Raw genomic sequence first — 16,984 nt, forward strand, 5'->3', positions numbered from 1 at the left:
CATGGGCGGGTCTGGAAAATCGTCTTGGCCTGTAAATAACGGTTTGGGGACATCCTGCTGGGGCTCAGGGGGTTCAGACCCTGACACAGTGTCTGTGAGGATGCAGGTTCGATCCCTGGCCTCACTCAGTGGGTTAAGGATCTGGTGCTGCTGCGAGCTGCAGTGTAGGTTACAAAGGTGACTCGGATCCAGCGTTGCTGTGGTGCAGGCCGGCAGCTGCAATTGGACCCCTAGCCGGGGAACTTGCATATGCCACAGGAGCGGCCCTAAAAAGGAAAAAGGAAAAGAAGCAGGTACATAATGGTTCACGTCGGTCTCCCTAGTCCGTCAGCCGTGAGCAGGTATTGTGGTCACGGTGACAAAGACCCAGCCCTGAAGTACCAGGCACTGTTCTCAACCCTCAACACCCCATGGGGGAGGTGCTATTTTTATCCCCGTTTTACAGGTGAGGGGGCTGAGAAACAGAGAGGTTTAGTAACTTACTCAGGGCCACACAGCTGGGCATCAGGATATGAACCCACCTTCTTTTTTTCGGTTTTTAGAGCTACCCTCGCGGCATATGGAGGTTTCCAGGCTCGGGGTTGAATCAGAGCTGTAGCCACTGGCTTAACGCCGCAGCCACGGCAACATCAGATCCGAGCCGCGTCTATGACCTACACTACAGCTCACGGCAATGCCGGATCCTTAACCCACTAAGTGAGGCCAGGGATCAAACCTGCGACCTCATGGATGCTAGTCAGATTCATTTCCACTGAACCACACTGAGCCGCCGTCTTGTTCACGAGGTATTGTTTTGATTTATTTTCTGATGGATACCAGGGCGGTGCTTTCCAAAGAAGGCTCTTTGGCGGATAGTGAAGCCACTGGCGGCCAAGTCCTGACACCGCTCGGAGCCAGGCTTCCAGAACCCTCCTTCTTAACTCTACCCCGCATTGCCTTGGGAGAGAGCTGTGATCTCTTGCTTTAGGAAGCTTGTGTCTGGTGGAAGAATAGAGGCAGTGACCAGATCCTAAGAAACTTCAGTAGCTTGTCATTTCTGAAGGGGGCCTTGGCTTGCTCTGAGGGAGCTGAGACCCGACTGGTGAGTGAGAGCAGCCTGACGTCAGAAGAAAGGGTGCTCCCGCGGTGGGGGGGGGGAGGCGGGGGGGCTGCAGGCACCAGGGCTCTGCAGTGGCCTGAGCTTGGTGCCTGAGGAATAGCAGGAAGTCCCACCGGGGGAGGGAGCCGGGGGAGAGCATGGGAGACGAGGCCAAGGTCAGGGCCATGTTGGGCGGGGTCTCAGGCCACACGAAGGGATTAAACACTGTCCTAAGGACCACGGGGAGCCCCGGAAGGGCTCATAGCAGGGGGGTGACTTGGTGAATTTGCTCTGCTTGGGGATTTCCAGGGCTTTCTCTCTACCCAGAGCGAAGGCTGGCTTTCAGGGTCAGCAGCCTCTTGTTTAGACTTGACCGTGAGAGCCGAGCAGGGTGTGGGGGTGCCCTCGAAGCTTCAGAATTCGCCTGTTAGGGGTACAGTTCCTCAGCCTGGAAACACCTCGTGCTGTGTCCTGAGCTCGCTGGAAGCCTTGCTCGCTGGGTCTGCGGGTCCTCGTACAATTGGAAGAAAGGAAAAGGGGCTCCGGGTGGGGGGTCCAGGTCTCCCAGTACATGACTGGGTCCCAGAGACCCCGCCTGAGGAGGCGCCCAGGGCAAGCACCCAGGGGATCCCTCAAGCCTGGAGGTCATTTCAGGCACATGGGGAAGCGAAAGTGAGATGGAGCTGGAGCCATAAGGGCCTCAGGCCTTGGAGGACATGGAAACCATGTCAGGTGTCACACTGTCCCCTTGGCCCAGCCCCGGTCATGGCGTGGTGCCCCCATGAGGGTTCAGCTGACTGCACTGGGCCCTCTGCTCCGCTCCAGTGCCCAGGGCCGTGAAACAGCCTTGCTAATTGGTTGCAAACCACTGTTTGTCTTCGGCGGAGCCAAAAGAGCTTGTTCACGAGGTGTTAGCTTGATTTATTTTTCTGATGGATACTAGGGCGGTGCTTTCCAGAGAAGGCTCTTTGGCGGATAGTGAAGCCACTAGCGGCCAAGTCCTGACACCACTCGGAGCCAGGCTGCCAGAACGGATCACGGCCTGGCCTGCACTTGGGCACCTGTTCGGTCCACACTTGCCCACGGAGCAGTCTGGTGACATAAATGAGCACGTCTGCCAGGGGTGACACAGTAAGGAGTGGTGGGGACTGTGGCGAATCACAGAGCCCCTGCCTTATCTCTAGGGGTGGAGATTTCTGGAAGCAGCCTTGTAGAAAGGGGGGGCCAAAGATTTTCCTGTTTAGGGAAGAAAGCTGGACATGTGGAGTTTTATATAAGTCTTCTACTGTCTAAAAGTCAGCAACTAGGGGAGTTTCCGTTGTGGCTCAGTGGAAGCAAATCTGACTAGGAACCATGAGGTTGCGGGTTCTATCCCTGGCCTCGCTCAGTGGTTTAAGGATCCGGTGTTGCCGTGAGCTGTGGTGTAGGTCACAGATGCGGCTCAGATCTGGCATGGCTGTGGCTGTGGTGTAGGCCAGCAGCTGCAGCTCTAATTTGACCCCTAGCCTGGGAACCTCCATGTGGCGCGGGGGGGGGGGGTGCTCTAAAGAGCCAATAAAAAGCAGCAACTCATTTTTCTAAATGTTAAACATCTTGGGAGAAAAATCCATGGGTCCAACCCAGCGCACTCCCCAGCTCTGGATGTTAGGCTGATAGCCGATATCTCATGGCCCCCACCTCTTCAGAGGCCTTTGGGACCAGGGAAGAGTAGAAAAGCTCTTGCCTGGCATCTTCCACTTTGCACCAGCCCCAGCGGGAGCCCTCAGCTTTCTGGAGCATCGTGACTGGCGGCCAGCAGGATGACCGAGCATCCCCTGTTGTCCCACCTGTTGTAGTTGTGTTGAGCGCGTGCATGAAGGACTGGCTGTGCCTCGACTTTCTCTAAAAACCCTGGAGGTAAATGATATCACTCGTGAATCAGAGAGGGCTGTCCTGAGGCTCAGAGAAGGCTGTTCACTTGCCTCTGGTCACACAGCCTAGGCAGCAGAGCCAGGATTGATCCAGCTTTGACCTTGTTCAGAGTCTCTCCCCTCCGTCTGTGACCTTCCTGAGTGCGGGACTAGCTAGATGGTGGAGACCCTTGGGCCCAGTCGGCCCTACCAACTTGATATATGTATATATTCAATTTGAATTAGTTGCCAGCATTTAACAAAGCACACGTCACAGAAGCATGTCTACGTGTGCTTTTCTCTCGAAAAAGCAGAGGCCTGGGTTCCTGAGCAGGGACCCTCCTGATCCATCACGTGGCCCAAGTCACCCATTGTCATTACCTGCCTGTGGGCCTTTGAGTTTCCTTCCTGGGTTGAGCACATAGTAGGTGTTCAAGAAATACTTGTCCCTGGATGCGCTTAAGGCTTCCATGGCCCTGGGAAGCAAGCCCCCTTCTCCCCCCAACTTCTCCAGGCTCGGGGCGGCCTCCTGGGCTTCCCTGGAGGTAGGGGAGGCTGCGGGCAGGGCTGCCCTGCCCAGGCTCGGCCTGTAGGAGTCGTCTGTGCCAGGCTTGGCGCCTCCCCCCCCACCCCCCGCCCCTGCCCCCGCTCCCTCCTCTCCCCTCCCCCCGCCTCTTCCCAGTCCCCCTGGAGGGGGACTCCCGGAAGGAGGCCCAGCTTGGCCGGGGCTTTATCTCGGTGGTGGAGGCCCGGCCCCGGCACCAACACAAAGAAGGCGGCGGCGAGTCCGTGGTGCCTTCTCCCAGGCCTGTAGCGGCCTCTCCTGCTCCTTCTGCCCCGTCATCCCTTGCGGTAAAAATGCAACATGAGCAGATGGCAAATATTAACGCAACAATGCAGAGCCCAGTGGTGCTGGGTCCCTAGCCCGCCCCGCTGCCAGCCCCCCGCCAGACTGGCCCTCCTGGAGCTACTTACGTTAACAGAGTTGTTTAACTCCAGATACTTGGTGGCACGCTGGCAGGGGAGGGACAGAGGGCTCCTGGCAGGCTGGTGCGGGAATCACATTTTTCTCAAGCATTGCATTTTTGGTAAAGTTTCGAGGCTGAGTGGAGAGAACATTCCTTTCCACAAGAAGGGGTTTTAGTTGGGGGGGGCACTGTTTGTTGAGGCCTACGTGGGAGCACCCCAACTTCTCCCTGGTCGGTGGGACCCACTCAGTGCATGGTCTTCTGGCACCACCACATCAAGGGCACTACCTGTAAGCATCTTTGGGCCCTGCCCTGCTGGATCTGGGGGGCACGGTCTGTGGCATTTGCACATGCCGGTCCCTGCCTAGAAGACCCTTCCTGCTCCCTGCCCGGCAGTGTTTACTCATTGTTCGAGGCTCTGTTACTTGTTACCCACTCTGGGAAGCCACCTGGATTCCCCCAGACAGTGTTCCTCTGGGCTCCCCAGTCCCTGTTGACACAGCACTTCGGGGAGTCACCTGTGCTTTCGCCTGTTGTTCCCCAAGCCTAAGAGTTTCTCAGCGCTCGGGACTGTCTCGTCTTTGGCTTCTAATAGTAGTTCTGACGATGCTGGTGCCAGCAGCCAGTTTTCTGGGCTCTTCGTTGGGTCAACGCAAGCTAGCACTTTACCTGCCTTAGCTTGTTTCATCCTCACACCCACCTGTTTCGTAGGTACTGTTTCCATTTTTACTTTATAAAGAAACTGAGGCTCAGAGAAGTCAGGACATTTGAATTTAGCCAGGTGTTGGCCCCACTTGATTCTAGAATCTAATACTCTTTGTGGCCCAGGGCTCAAACGTCAAAGATTGGGGTCAGGTAGGGCCCTGAGTGAGGCAGAGGGGCTGGGTGGGGACTGTGGCCAATGGAAGAGGCAGGGGCCCTCTAATCCAGCCAGGAACAGAGGCCCAGAGTGGTCTGACCTTGATTTGTCTTAAGGGAGGTTGAGGATGCAGATTTTCATGTGAAATCAATTGATTTTGAAAACACATCTGGAGTTCCCGTCATGATGAAGCAGAAACAAATCCAACTGGGAACCATGAGCTTGCGGGTTCAATCTCTGGCCTCGCTCAGTGGGTTAAGGATCCAGTGTTGCCGTGAGCAGTGGTGTAGGTCGCAGATGTGGCTCGGATCCTGTGTTGCTGTGGCTGTGGTGTAGGCTGGCAGCTGTAGCTCCAATTGGACCCCTAGCCTGGGAACCTCCATATGCCATGGGTGTGGCTCTAAAAAGAAAAAAAAAAAATCTGAGAGGTTCAAAGAAATCTCTTCAGGGGGCCTTTTGGCCTATAGGCCTCCATCTGAGTCTCAGCAAAGATCCACGGTAAATTGGTGTCTACTACAGAGTCTGGCAGGTGCAGCACCCTGAGGGAGGGAGAGAACAGGTGATAATCACAGCAGCGGTGATGGGCCTGGAGGCCGGAGGCCGCGCTGCGCGATCAGATCAGGACTCCCCGAGCTGTAGGGCCCAGCCGCCTGCAGTCCTGTCCACAGCTCCTACAGCTGGGTACCCGCCCTGGCTTCGCCCCCAGCCCCTTGCACCTTGACAGCTGCTCTGTGTCCACTGGGGAGCTTCACTGGGACCCGTGAACCCAGGCAGCTTGCTCTGGCCAGACGGGCCCCCGTCTCCAGTGCCTGTGCAGTGGGGACCAGGCTCCCCTGCCGGGCCCAGGGCGTGAACCACATGGTTGGGGCACCTGGCTGTCCCTGCCCAGCCTGGCCCTTTGAATCTTCTAGGCAGGGGGCATCACCGCATCACCGGGGATGTGAGGGCTGTAGGGTCCAGGGCTGGCACTGGCTCTCTTCCGCAAGGGGCTCCACTGGATGCAGCACCAGCCAAGGCGGGTGATGGGGCGTGCTCTTCTCCAAATACCCTCTGTTGGGCATCCGTACTTTCTGAGCCGACGTTTGCTATTTCCTCCGTCGTATGTGACGTGTCGACAGGTGCAGCCTCCAGTCTCCACTCTTCTAACCCTCGAGGTCGCCCTTCATAGAGACACTCTGCCGTCCCGGCTCCCGGATCATGATGCACCCCCTCCTCCGATTCTCGCAGGTGTGTGGACCCGACCCTGCAGCGCTCGGAGGGGGTGGTTGAGAGCGTGGACGCCAACCAGGGTGTCACAGCCTCGGCAGTATTGACATTTGGGCCCAGCCCATCCTCCGTGGCGGGTCTCTCCTGCGCGTCGCAGGGGGATCAACAGCATCCCTGGTTGCCACCCCAGTGGCACCCCCCCCAAGTTGTGACACTCAAAAAGACGTCCAGAAATCACCACATGTCCCCTGGATGCTAAGCTGCCCCAGGGTAGGCCGCCCTGTGCAGGTGAGTGGCCCCTGTCAAAACAAGGCAGCAGCACGTGGGGCTTGTCACAGCCCCCCCTTGACTTTTGCTCCTGTCCTATAAATAGGGAACACTTCAGAATAAATTGTTGGAAAAGAAATGAAAGCAGGTGTTCTGGAGCCCAGCAGCCCTGGGCTTGTGCCTTGGCCGTGTTGCTGGCTGGCTCCATGGCCTGGGAGCCGGGTCTCCGCTTCCCTCTGTGAGGTGGGGACGGGGTTGAGGGTTTGGACAGCCACGATTCCCTCTCTGTTCGGTGGACTTCTATCGGGTGCCGAGGCTTGTAGCGGCTGAGGACGGCTGCCCTCGGCGCTCGCTACTCAGGCTCTGCGGCTGCAGGGAGGCGGGCTGCCATCGTTGGGCCCATTTTACAAAAGAGCAGCTGAAGCGGGGAGAGGTGGGGTCGCTGGCCCTCATGCGACACGAGGAGGGAAGAGGAGCCCCCCAGCTGTCTGGCTCAAGGTCCACATCCCGAGCGCCACTCGGCCCCTGGAGTCCTGAGCACACAGCAGGTACTCCGTGCTCATGGCCGCTGGGGTTGTTTGGAGGGGCTGATGGTTCCACCCCATGTGCTTGTGCAGAGGCACCACAGATCCCGCCAGCGGGGGCCTTGGATGGGGCAGCTCCCTGGCCCCCGAGCCACTCTCCCCCATGGGTCAGCCTCTTTTTCCCATGCCTCGTGCCAGGACGGTGGCTTTTCTGGCTGAGGTGGCAGCATAGGAACGGGTCTCCTCAGCAGAGGCCTCACCCGAGAACATCCCAGGTGATGCTGCGTCTTGATTGGTCGGGCCCCCCAGGGTCCCCTCTGAGCCCCTCTTGTGCTTCCTCCCTGCCATGGGCCACCTGTTCATCTGACACCCAGGGCAGGGCCTGGGCTGCAGTCCCTGCAGCGTGGAGCTCTTAGCCCGTCACTCTCTGTCTCTGTCTCTGTGTCTCTGTCTGGTCCTGACTTTGACTCTGGCCCCTCCCTGTCTCCGCCTCTCTGCCTGTGTCTCTCCTTGTGTCACACATACAATCACAAGCCCTCACTGTGTCCCCGGCCCCCAGTGCCTCTTGTCCCTCCCCACCCCTGCCTCTCTCCAGCTCCCCGAGGGCTCTCACTGGGACTCCCTCCTCGGATGGCAAGAGAAAGGCAGCGGGCCCCAGCGGGTCTGAATCCAGTCTGTGTCTGCAGGTCACCCACTGCCCCTCTCAGTGCCCTGGTGTCCTTGTTGGACGTGAGTGTGCCCCGGTTGGCGGGGGGGGTGGGACATGCTTAGTGTGCAGTGGACTCGGTATGTGGGTGCTGCTAGATGTGACCCATGCGCCAAAGGATGTGTGAACCTGGGTCCCTGCCTGAGCTCAAGGTCACCCCGGAAGTAAACTCAGAGGAGGGCAGGACTAGCGGATAATTGAGGTGGGCTGCATGCTTCTGACTCCTGAGCATAACACAGAAGTGGAGGAGAGGCCCGGAAAGGGCTGCGGGAGGGGATGGCATGGCCCAGTGTGTGGCGCCGGCCTGGCACTGGGTGGCACAGTGTTCCTGAGTGAGGCAGGGCCGAGCCGAGGACAGGCTGCTGCCATCAGCATGATGCATGGAGGTGGACAAGTCCCTCCTTAGCGCGGTACCTGCGTGATGCCCGCAGCTAGATTAGGACATCTGGAGAAGGTGTGATCCTTTTAATGCCCAAGGAGCCTGGGAAGTTCTTGAACTTGGCCCCGTTCATGGTCAGCTTTGTGCTGGGAAAATAAGTCACATCTCATTAAGCAGTAAATTCATCCAGGTGCCTGTTCCGGCTGATCTCATCACACCTTGTCACGTGGCCAGACTCAAGGTCAAGGCCAAAGTTCCCGTTACTTGGAGAATCCTGTTAACCTGGGAAATTCAGTCAGAGAAGAGGGAATCCTAGGTTTGTTTTTGTTTTTTGTCTTTTTAGGGCCGTACCACCAGCACATGGAAATTCTCAGGCTAGGGGTGGAATCGGAGCTACAGCTGCCAGCCTCCACCACAGCCACAGCAACACCAGATCCCAGCTGCATCTGCGACCCACGCCACAGCTCATGGCCACGTTGGATCCTGAACCCACTGAGCAAGGCCAGGGATCGAAGCCACGTCCTCATGGATACTAGTCCTGTTCGTTACCACTGCGCCACCAGAGGAACTCCGAGGAATCCTAGTTTTTAAATGGAGTGAGGAGCTGGAGCAGGGAGGTGCTGGTTCGGGGATGCCCGTCACTGAGCATCCCTTGGGAGAGGCCCTCCACGACCTGGGTCGAGGGTCTCAGCATTGTGGCCCCAGCCCGGCCCCTTCTCCTGGCACCTCCTTGTTGGCCTGGCTTCAGAGGTCTCGGGCCATGTCCCGGGATGGTGCTTGAGAGGGGCTCAGATGGCAGTAGTCACGGCTGGTGGGAAATGGGAGGCCACAGGCTGGGGTGCTGCTTGCAGGGCTGGTCGCCAGTTTATTTGTGCCCAATGTCGTTGTCCCCTTGCCTATCCCCTACCTCCTCCCCCACCCCCACCTCCGCGCCAGCAGGCATTGTTGAGCACCTGCTCTGAGGCTGGCCCCTTGTTTGACGATGAGCCACTGAGCCACGCCTCTTAGAGGCTGAATGGTGTTTAGGTGTTTGGGGTAATTTTTGAGGCTTCTCGCAAATTAAAAATCGCAGCAGTACCAGAACTGGCTTCCAAAGTTGTGATTTAAAGGTTCATGTTTTGAAACTGAATGCATTTAATACTAAAAATGCAGTGTTGGAAAATTATACCCTTGGGCTGTTCACAAGCTAAAGATGGTATTTAAAGAATTCAACGGGCATAGAAGTTCCCATCGTGGTGCAATGGAAGCGAATCCGACTAGGAACCATGAGGTTGCAGGTTCGACCCCTGGCCTCGTTCAGTGGGTTAAGGATCTGGCATTGCCATGAGCTGTGGTGTAGGTCGCAGACGTGGCTCAGATGTGGTGTTGCTGTGGCTGTGGTGTAGGCCGGCGGCTACAGCTCTGATTAGACCCCTAGCCTGGGAACCTCCATATGCTGCAGGAGTGGCCCAAGAAATGGCAAAAAACAAACAAACAAACTAAACACCACCACCACCAACAAAACCCTGCAAACCTCGCAAGCAGGATGTGGGCCTTGATGCAGTCTGTCCTCCGTTGCTCTTACTCAGATCTCCCCAGTTTCACCTGCATGCACGCATGTGTGTTCCACATCCTAGACAACTGCATCCGTTCTCTCCAGTTGTATTTTATTTAGGCGCCTGTCTCCTCCTCCACAGTAAAGGCTGAACGGTTCCAACCCCGCAGGGATCTCCCGCGTCCCTCTATCTGCACCCTCACCTTGTCCCCCTGCCGCCAGCCCTGCCCCACCCCTGGCAGCCACGAATCTACCCTCCATTTCTGAAATTTCACTGTTTCAAAAGTGTTCCATAAATGGAATCCTACTGCATGTAACCTTTCAGGATTGGCTTCTCTTGCTCAGCAAAATTCCCTGCAGATTCATCCAAGTTGCCATGTGAAGCCGGAGTCCGTCTGGCTGCGCCAGCAGGTGGAGCCGGGGTTGGGGATAGGAGCACAGGGCTCGCGCCTGGAGGTGCCCTCATCATGGAGCCCCTGACTGTAGCCTAAGGCCGAAGAAGGTCACCCAGGAGGCAGAGTCAGCACTTATTGATTAAGTGCCTGCTGTGTACTGGGCGCTGTTCTAGGCACGGGGGATGTGAGTGGCGTGGGGCTAATGCGGGGCCCGAGGCCTGGGCTGGGCGTGGGGGCCGGGAGTGCACTGAGCTGCTCATCTTTTCTCGCTTTGCAGCGGGGGAGGGCTTGGACCCTGATGAGGCCAAGAGCTCTGCCCTGGGGTGGAGGGTGTAGACCAGAGGTTTCCAGGCATCCTGAGTGAAATGAGAAAAGAGCAAAGGCCAGATGGGGTCCGTTTAACCCAGACAGACCTGTCTTCTGGAACGGCCTTTGTCCTTTCAGAATATTATTATTTCTTTGACAAAGGGATGGGGTTTAGGGTGGGGTACGTCTTTCATGTCCTTGCCAGGCACACCGACTGGGTTTGGGGTTGGAGAGGCCCTGGATCCAGCTCCCATCGAGGTCTGTTCCCGCCTCCTGACCCCCACCCCCACCCGCACCCCTCCCCCAGCCCCTGCCACTGTCCCCTCTCAGGGCCTCTCAACACTTCCCGCCCTTCTCTGCCTTATTTCCTCACTTCTCCCTCCTCCTTTCCCGACTCCTGTCTTTCCGAACCCCCCCTTGTCTGGTTTCTGCATCTTCTTTCTGTCTTGTTTTCTTCCTGTCTCTCTCTCTCTTCTCTATTTTTCTCTCCTTATCTTTTTGGTCTGTCTCATTCTCCTGCCCCTGAGTATCTTCGTCTCTCTTGCCACCAAGCTCTCCCATCTCCCTGTCTTTTCCTCTCTCTCGATTTCAAGTGTTAGTGCCCGGATTTCAAAAGCCCTCCCTTTTCGCGCTCAGATAAAGCGCGATGGATAAAATGTCTTAATCCAATCAAGACAGCCCATGAAGTGAGTTCCTGTGAAAGGGCTTCATGAGACCAGTGCCTGGGCCTCGGGGATGGAGTCTGTGCAGTGACAGTGACCGCCCCAGGCTGCCCGTCACCCAGCCACTGGGTGGAGAAGGACAGGTGGGGGCCGAGACTAGTGGACCCAGACTGGAGCTCTGAGGGCACCTGAGTCTGGGGAAAGAGCAGATTGAGAAGAGGCTCTGAGGCCACCTGGACGCCTGGGATGGGGTGACGGTCTGGGCCTTGCCTCCAAAGCAGGTTCTTTCAGCTGCTGCCCGGGAGGGGCTGCTCCGTCCTGGAGGAAGAGTCTTTCTGGACAGGGCTGTGAGGCGGACCCCTGGGCAGCTTCTTAACACCTGCTGGTTCTGGTGGATGCCTCTGTGTTTGCCCTGATGGCTTGTTTGTTTAATGGAGAACAGCTGCCCACGTTAGGGACCCCGACAAAATGGTCGATGGTGTCTGTTTGCTTTCTGCTTCCCAGAGCTAATCGGCGCTCTTTCCAACATTCTTTTGTGGAGTCAACCACCTTCGGGGTCAGCCAGCAAAACCTCCAAGGATTCTCTTGATCGTCAGCCTCACAGTGAGACATGCATGGCCCTGGCGTGACAGTTGCCAGCTGCTGGGCCTTGGCCAGCTGTTGGGGTGGGCTCAGTTTGACAGGCGGCTGCTGGGCTGAGCCGGGCATGGCGAGCTGGTTTGTTGCCTTGGCCAGGGAGAGGCTCTTTTCCCGCTCTGTGCCAAGAGTGGAACAGTCTCAGCTCCTGCCAAATCCGCCCGCTGACATCCCCCCAAACCCGACCATTGCTCCTGCGGCCACCCTTTGCCGCATAATGTTTTCTCAGCCAGGAGTGCTGGCCCTGTGCTGTGCCCAGGGCTGACCATGAGTGACCTCTCTGAGGATGGAGAACACAGAGCCCAGCTTGGAATCCAGCTCTGTCACCACGACTTGCTTATTGGTGGGACCCCCTTGCAAAGCGAAAATCCAGGGCCCCTGTGTCAAAACTTACTAAGAGTTTCAAGACAGTGACTCTGCACCTGACCAAGCCACGGGGCCGCCCTGCTGGTCACGTGCAAATGTCGTGCTCTGAGTTCTTTTAACATGCAGGATCTCAGTCTCCATATCTGTAAAATGGGATTTACACTCCTATCTTCTGCACACGACTGTCATGAGCAGTGATTGAGGGAGTGTAAGGTTTTGCTGCCTTTATTGTCATTATTACTGGTGACACTGGCGTGGTTATTATTTACTAGCTCATGATCCGTGGTGTTCCCTTTGGCACCTCACATATGCTGTCAAGGATGGGCTTTATTTGTTTTTAAATGACCTTTTATTTTGAATAATTCTAGATTTGCAGAAAACTTTTTTTTTTTTTTTTTTTTGGTCCTTTCTAGGGTCCCTCTTGCGGCATATGGAGGTTCCCGGGCTAGGGGTCCAATCGGAGCTGTAGCCACCAGCCTACACAACAGCCACAGCAACGCGGGATCCAAGCCACGTCTGCAACCTACACCACAGCTCACGGCAACGCTGGATCCTTAACCCACTGAGCGAGGCCAGGGGTCAAACCTGCAACCTCATGGTTCCTAGTCGGATTCATTAACCGCTGAGCCATGATGGGAACTCCTAGTTTGCAGAAAACTTATCCAGGCAGTACTACTGAGAGCTTCTGTACCCCTCTTACTCCTTCTTCCTTGTTTGCTGCCACCTACATCACCCAGCATAGTCGCCAAAACCCAGACACCCATGTTGGTCCAGGGCTATTCGCTGAAACCCAGGCTTTGGATTTTATCAGCTCTTTCTTTCACATCCATTTGTCTGGTCCAGGCTCCCATTCAGGGCAGTGCATCGCCTCTGCCGTGAGCTTGATTTTTAATGTGGTCTCATGTCTCCGACAGTGGGTCACAGACCTGGCCGGGATGTGGCCGCCCGCCTTGAGCCACCCGGACATTCCAGAACGGGTTCCCTGCAGGCGTCCTCGTGTGGAGATGAGACTGTCCTCCTGGGCCCTGACTTGGCAAAAGGCCCGCCCCACCCCCACCCCCACCCTCTTCCATCTCCGGTGGTGAGCAAATTTGAGGCTACTCCTTTCCTGTTGCCTCAGTGTCCCCTGTGTGTCAGGCTCTGGCTGCTGCTGGGGATCTGACCCTAAAAACTGGCTTGGTCCTCACCTCGGTGGAGCTTAGCCTGGTGGGGAGACGGGTGGTGGCTGAGGAAAGTGATAACTGGACGTGCTACCCAGGGCTGCCTCGAAGGAGAGAAGGTGACGCGGATGAAACAGGGGGCCCTTGGGAGGGTCTAAAGGAAGGGAGGAAGGAAGCAGCACAAGAAGACCTTATAGAAAGTCCTTGAGATGGGACAGCAGGTGCAAAGCTCTCCCATCAGGCAGAGCCCCCTGACCTGGCAGTCCTGTCTTCCTCCAGACTCCACGTGCATTTGGATTCAGTAGCCAGTGTCTTGGCCTAACTTCTGGGGGCTCCTCCTCTGCCGGTTTCCATGCTAACGCTTTTCCTCCCGCTAAGAGCAGACTCTGTGGGGATCTGGAAACCTTCGGGAGCTGCTGCCAGGGTCAGCGTCGCCTCTAACACGATGGCACCAGCCTGTCCCTGCTGCTAGGGTCCTCCCGGGCAGGGGCCTGCCCCATCTGGGAGCCCCCAGCCCTTTTCTGTCAGCCTCAGCAGCCACCGACTGCCACTAGCTGCTGCAGTGCCCAGGCTGGCAGGGCACCGGGCTGGGGCCGGGCAGGGCAGGAGGGCTCTGAGGAGAAGGGGGGCTGCTCTCTTGCAGGCACGGCGAGGCCAGCCCAGCCCCTGCCGACAGGATTGGACACGCAGAGGCTGCTTAAGAGAAATGGGAGGGGCTCTGCTCACAGCTGTCAGAGTGTTCTGGAAGTCTGGGGGCCCCCGGAACAGACACAGGCATTGGAGGCAGAACAGCCAGGCATGGCCTGAGGAGCAGAAAGCCCTGAGGCAGGACAGGGAAGGAAGTTGGGACCAGGAGTGCAGGTTGTGCGGGCTGGCTGGGGGGTGGGGGGTGGGCAAGAGCTCAGAAGAGCCCCTTTGATGCTGGCTCTGACTCTTACCAGCTGCATGACCCTGGGCACTTGACCCCTGTCCCCTCCCCCCACCCCCATCCCTTCCAAGCCTGCTTCCTCCTCCACACAACAGGCCCTGTCACCATACCTGCGTCCGGACTCTGGAGAGCACTAGAGGGGACACGGGTAAAGGGCAGCAGCCACTGGCCTTGGCCGTGGCCCAGACTGGCAGTTCCCACCCCTGGGGCCCAGGGCCCGGGACTGGCAGCAAAGCCTTCTCCATCCCCCCACCTGGATAGTCCCCTGGAGATGTTCTGAGCACGGTGATGTGAGCCTGGGGCCACTGCCAGCTCAGAAGCCCACAGGGCTGGGCAGGGCCCGTGGACAAGTGAGTCAGGCCAGGCAGGACCAGTGGCAAACTGGCCAGCATGTGCCCTGTCAAGAGCAGCCAGCTCACCACAGCCTGTAGGACCCTGGCGTGGCCGGTAGCTGTATCGTTGAAGAAGAGGAACTTGAAATTAATTTGCTCCATCCCTGTTCTTCCACGTTAGCAGAAAACTCATTTTTAAATTTGCATAAACCAATCCAGTGGGCCAGATGCTACCCATAGGCCACCCGTTTATGGTCTCCAAGTAGACTGGAAGTGGGGGGACTCTCGAGGGTCCCAAGGTTGGAAAACAGATGCTGGAGGGACATTCTGGGTCCTGGGCGAGAGCTCAGCCCCGAACCCCACTCAGCCCCAGGGTCACCTGTGTCCTGGCTCAGTGCTGGGGCGGGGCGGGCCTGGGTTCAAATTCAGCTCTGCCAATTCCCAGCTGAGTGACATTGAACAGGTGTCTCTCTGAGCCTCAGTTTCTCCTTCTGGCAAATGGGAGTAGGGACCCCTGGCTCTCAGCGGCTGGGCCCTCGGAAGTGCTCACCACCCCGACTCCCACCCCACCCCCCGTCACTGTGGTTGAGCTGAGAGAGGTGGGGGCTTGGCCTGTTCTGAGGGACAGAGATGTTTCTTCTGTCTTCTTTCCCTACCCCCGATTTAGGTTTGTATCTTAGCCGTGGAGACGAGTTGCTATGATGATACCGAGTTCCCATCTACTCCACACCCAGTTTCCTCTCTTGTGGGCATCTTGTTTCACTGTGGTACATTGTTGCCGCTAAGGGACTCACCTGGGCAGACAGCTATTAACTCACCTCTGCAGCTCATTTGGTTTCGCTGGTGGTTTCCTCATGTCCTTTTCTGTCCCGTATTGTATTTGGTCATCAACGTCTCCTTAGTCACCTCTGGTTTATGACAGCATCTCGGACGCTCCCGGTTTTTGACGGCCTTGGCAGTTCTGAGGATTATGGGTGAGGTATTTGGTACACTATCCCTCAATTAGGGCTGATCTGATGTTTTTCTCGTGGTTACATCGGGGTGACGGGTGTGGGGGGCGCGTCAGACCGCGGAGGTGAGGTGTCCTTCTCGTCACGTCGGATCCTGGAGACATGCTGCCAACATGGCGGCGCCCTGACGAGGTTGACCTTGACCATCTGGCCAAGGCAGCGTCTGCCCGGTTTCTCTGCAGGGCAGTTGCTCCCTCCCCTGCTCTCCCTACTCAGAGGGAGTGGAGCTCCTGGAGGGGCAGTAGGTATATCAGTTATATGGAATTCCATTTTACCTTTTGGAAGAACTCTTTGTAGATCTAGAGATTTTCACTTTTTTGGCGATCATTCCATTTGATCATGCAGACAACCTGGATTGAGTCCTGGCTCTGCATACTTACTAGCATGCGTCTGTCAGGTTTTGGCGACTCAACAGAAATCTAACTAAAGTGGTTTAATCAAAGAGGGTTTGTGGTTTTTCCTCATGTGATAAGAAGTCCTGAGTAGCTAGTTGATCCTTCTGGCTGCTACCCTGCCATCCTTAGCCTGTGACTTTCGTCCTCATGGTCCCAATGTGGCTGCAGTACCTCCAGCATCACTGCTGAGCTCCAGGGAACCTGTGAAATTGATGGCATGATCTTCACTTTACAGAGAGGAAGGTGAGGCTCAAGAGCATGAGAGATCTCTACCTTAAAGGTTTAGACCTCTCCCTGTGAGAATTAAAGATAACATATATGACCTGGGTCACAGGAGGTGCTTGTTTTTCCAGAACAGTGGGCCTCTCCAAGCACCAAAGGGCTGTCTGGTAACCTGGGACATGAGAATGAGCCCGCTGGCTACGTGAGCTTCCACAAAAGGTTGACCCAGACTTTAGAACCTCAGAACCCCCAGCCCAGGCATGGGACAGGGGTGTGGCCTGCTGCTTTTGTGGTGGAGGACGCTTAGTGAGCCAGGACAGCCTGGAGTTACACTGATGACACAAGTGCAGCTGACTGAAGAACGCTCAGGCCCTGGGACAGTCAGCAAGGTGGGCCCGACTCTAAATCCTGCAGCCTGTGTCTGGGGACCTCTGACTTCATGTCACTTGCATAGAAAGTACAGGGACAGGTTTGTTAGTCCTGTTCTATTTAGGAAGAGAGATTTAATTCAGGGGCAGACTGCGGCTTTGCGCCCAAATCTGGCCCGCCCCCATCTTTGTAAATAAAGTTTTATTGGCACACAGACATGCCATTACTTTACACACTGCCTGTGGCTACTCTGCTGCCACAAGAGCAGAGCGAGGAGTTGTGGCAGAGACCGTGCAGCTTGCAAATATTTACTCTCTGGTCTTTTGCACATGCGCCCACCCTGGCCTGAAAAGAAAGCAGTCCGGGATCAGGAATATGCAGCCAGGAGTTCCCGTTGTGGTGCAGCAGAAACGAATCCTACTAGTATCCATGGGGTTGCGGGTTCGATCCCTGGCCTCGCTCAGTGAGTCAGGGATGCAGCATTGCTGCGAGCTGTGGTGTATGTAGGCCGGCAGCTGCAGCTCCGATTAGACCCCTGGCCTGGGAATTTCCATATGCCACAGTTGCAGCCCTAAAAAGCCAAAAAAAAAAAAAAAAAAAAAAAGGAATATGCAGCCAGGGCTTCCAAGGGGTTGTGGGGGATTTTCTGGGAATACGAGAGGGCAGGTAGCACAGGCCCTGAGGTGGGGGGCTTGGCTTCAGCAAGCAGTGAACTGAACCCAGAAGAGAGGTTCTGAACCCAGGCTGGCCCAAGGTTTGCCATGGGCTGCAACACCACTTTGTGGGCGAAACT

The 16,984-nt window shown here is 56.6% G+C and overlaps 1 protein-coding gene across 8 annotated transcripts in view; it reads left to right on the plus strand.

Annotated features, from left to right (window-relative positions):
• The window catches only part of BCAS4 (breast carcinoma amplified sequence 4), a 67,670-nt gene that overhangs the window by 41,770 nt on the left and 8,916 nt on the right, over positions 1-16,984 (plus strand). The window contains exon 5 of one of the 8 annotated variants that reach the window (XR_014831699.1): positions 12,310-16,795. Coding sequence is in view for 1 of the 2 variants with exons in the window: in XM_085002608.1 (XP_084858734.1) it covers positions 5,913-6,107 (195 nt within the window). In the remaining variant the exon portion in view is untranslated. 8 annotated transcript variants of the gene reach the window in all.

The sequence above is a fragment of the Sus scrofa genome, chromosome 17 (assembly GCF_054392235.1).
Source record: "Sus scrofa isolate SSC_HxYL_T2T_F1_AM1 chromosome 17, Sscrofa_HxYL_maternal_Yorkshire_Landrace_v2.0, whole genome shotgun sequence".
Taxonomy (NCBI): domain Eukaryota; kingdom Metazoa; phylum Chordata; class Mammalia; order Artiodactyla; family Suidae; genus Sus; species Sus scrofa.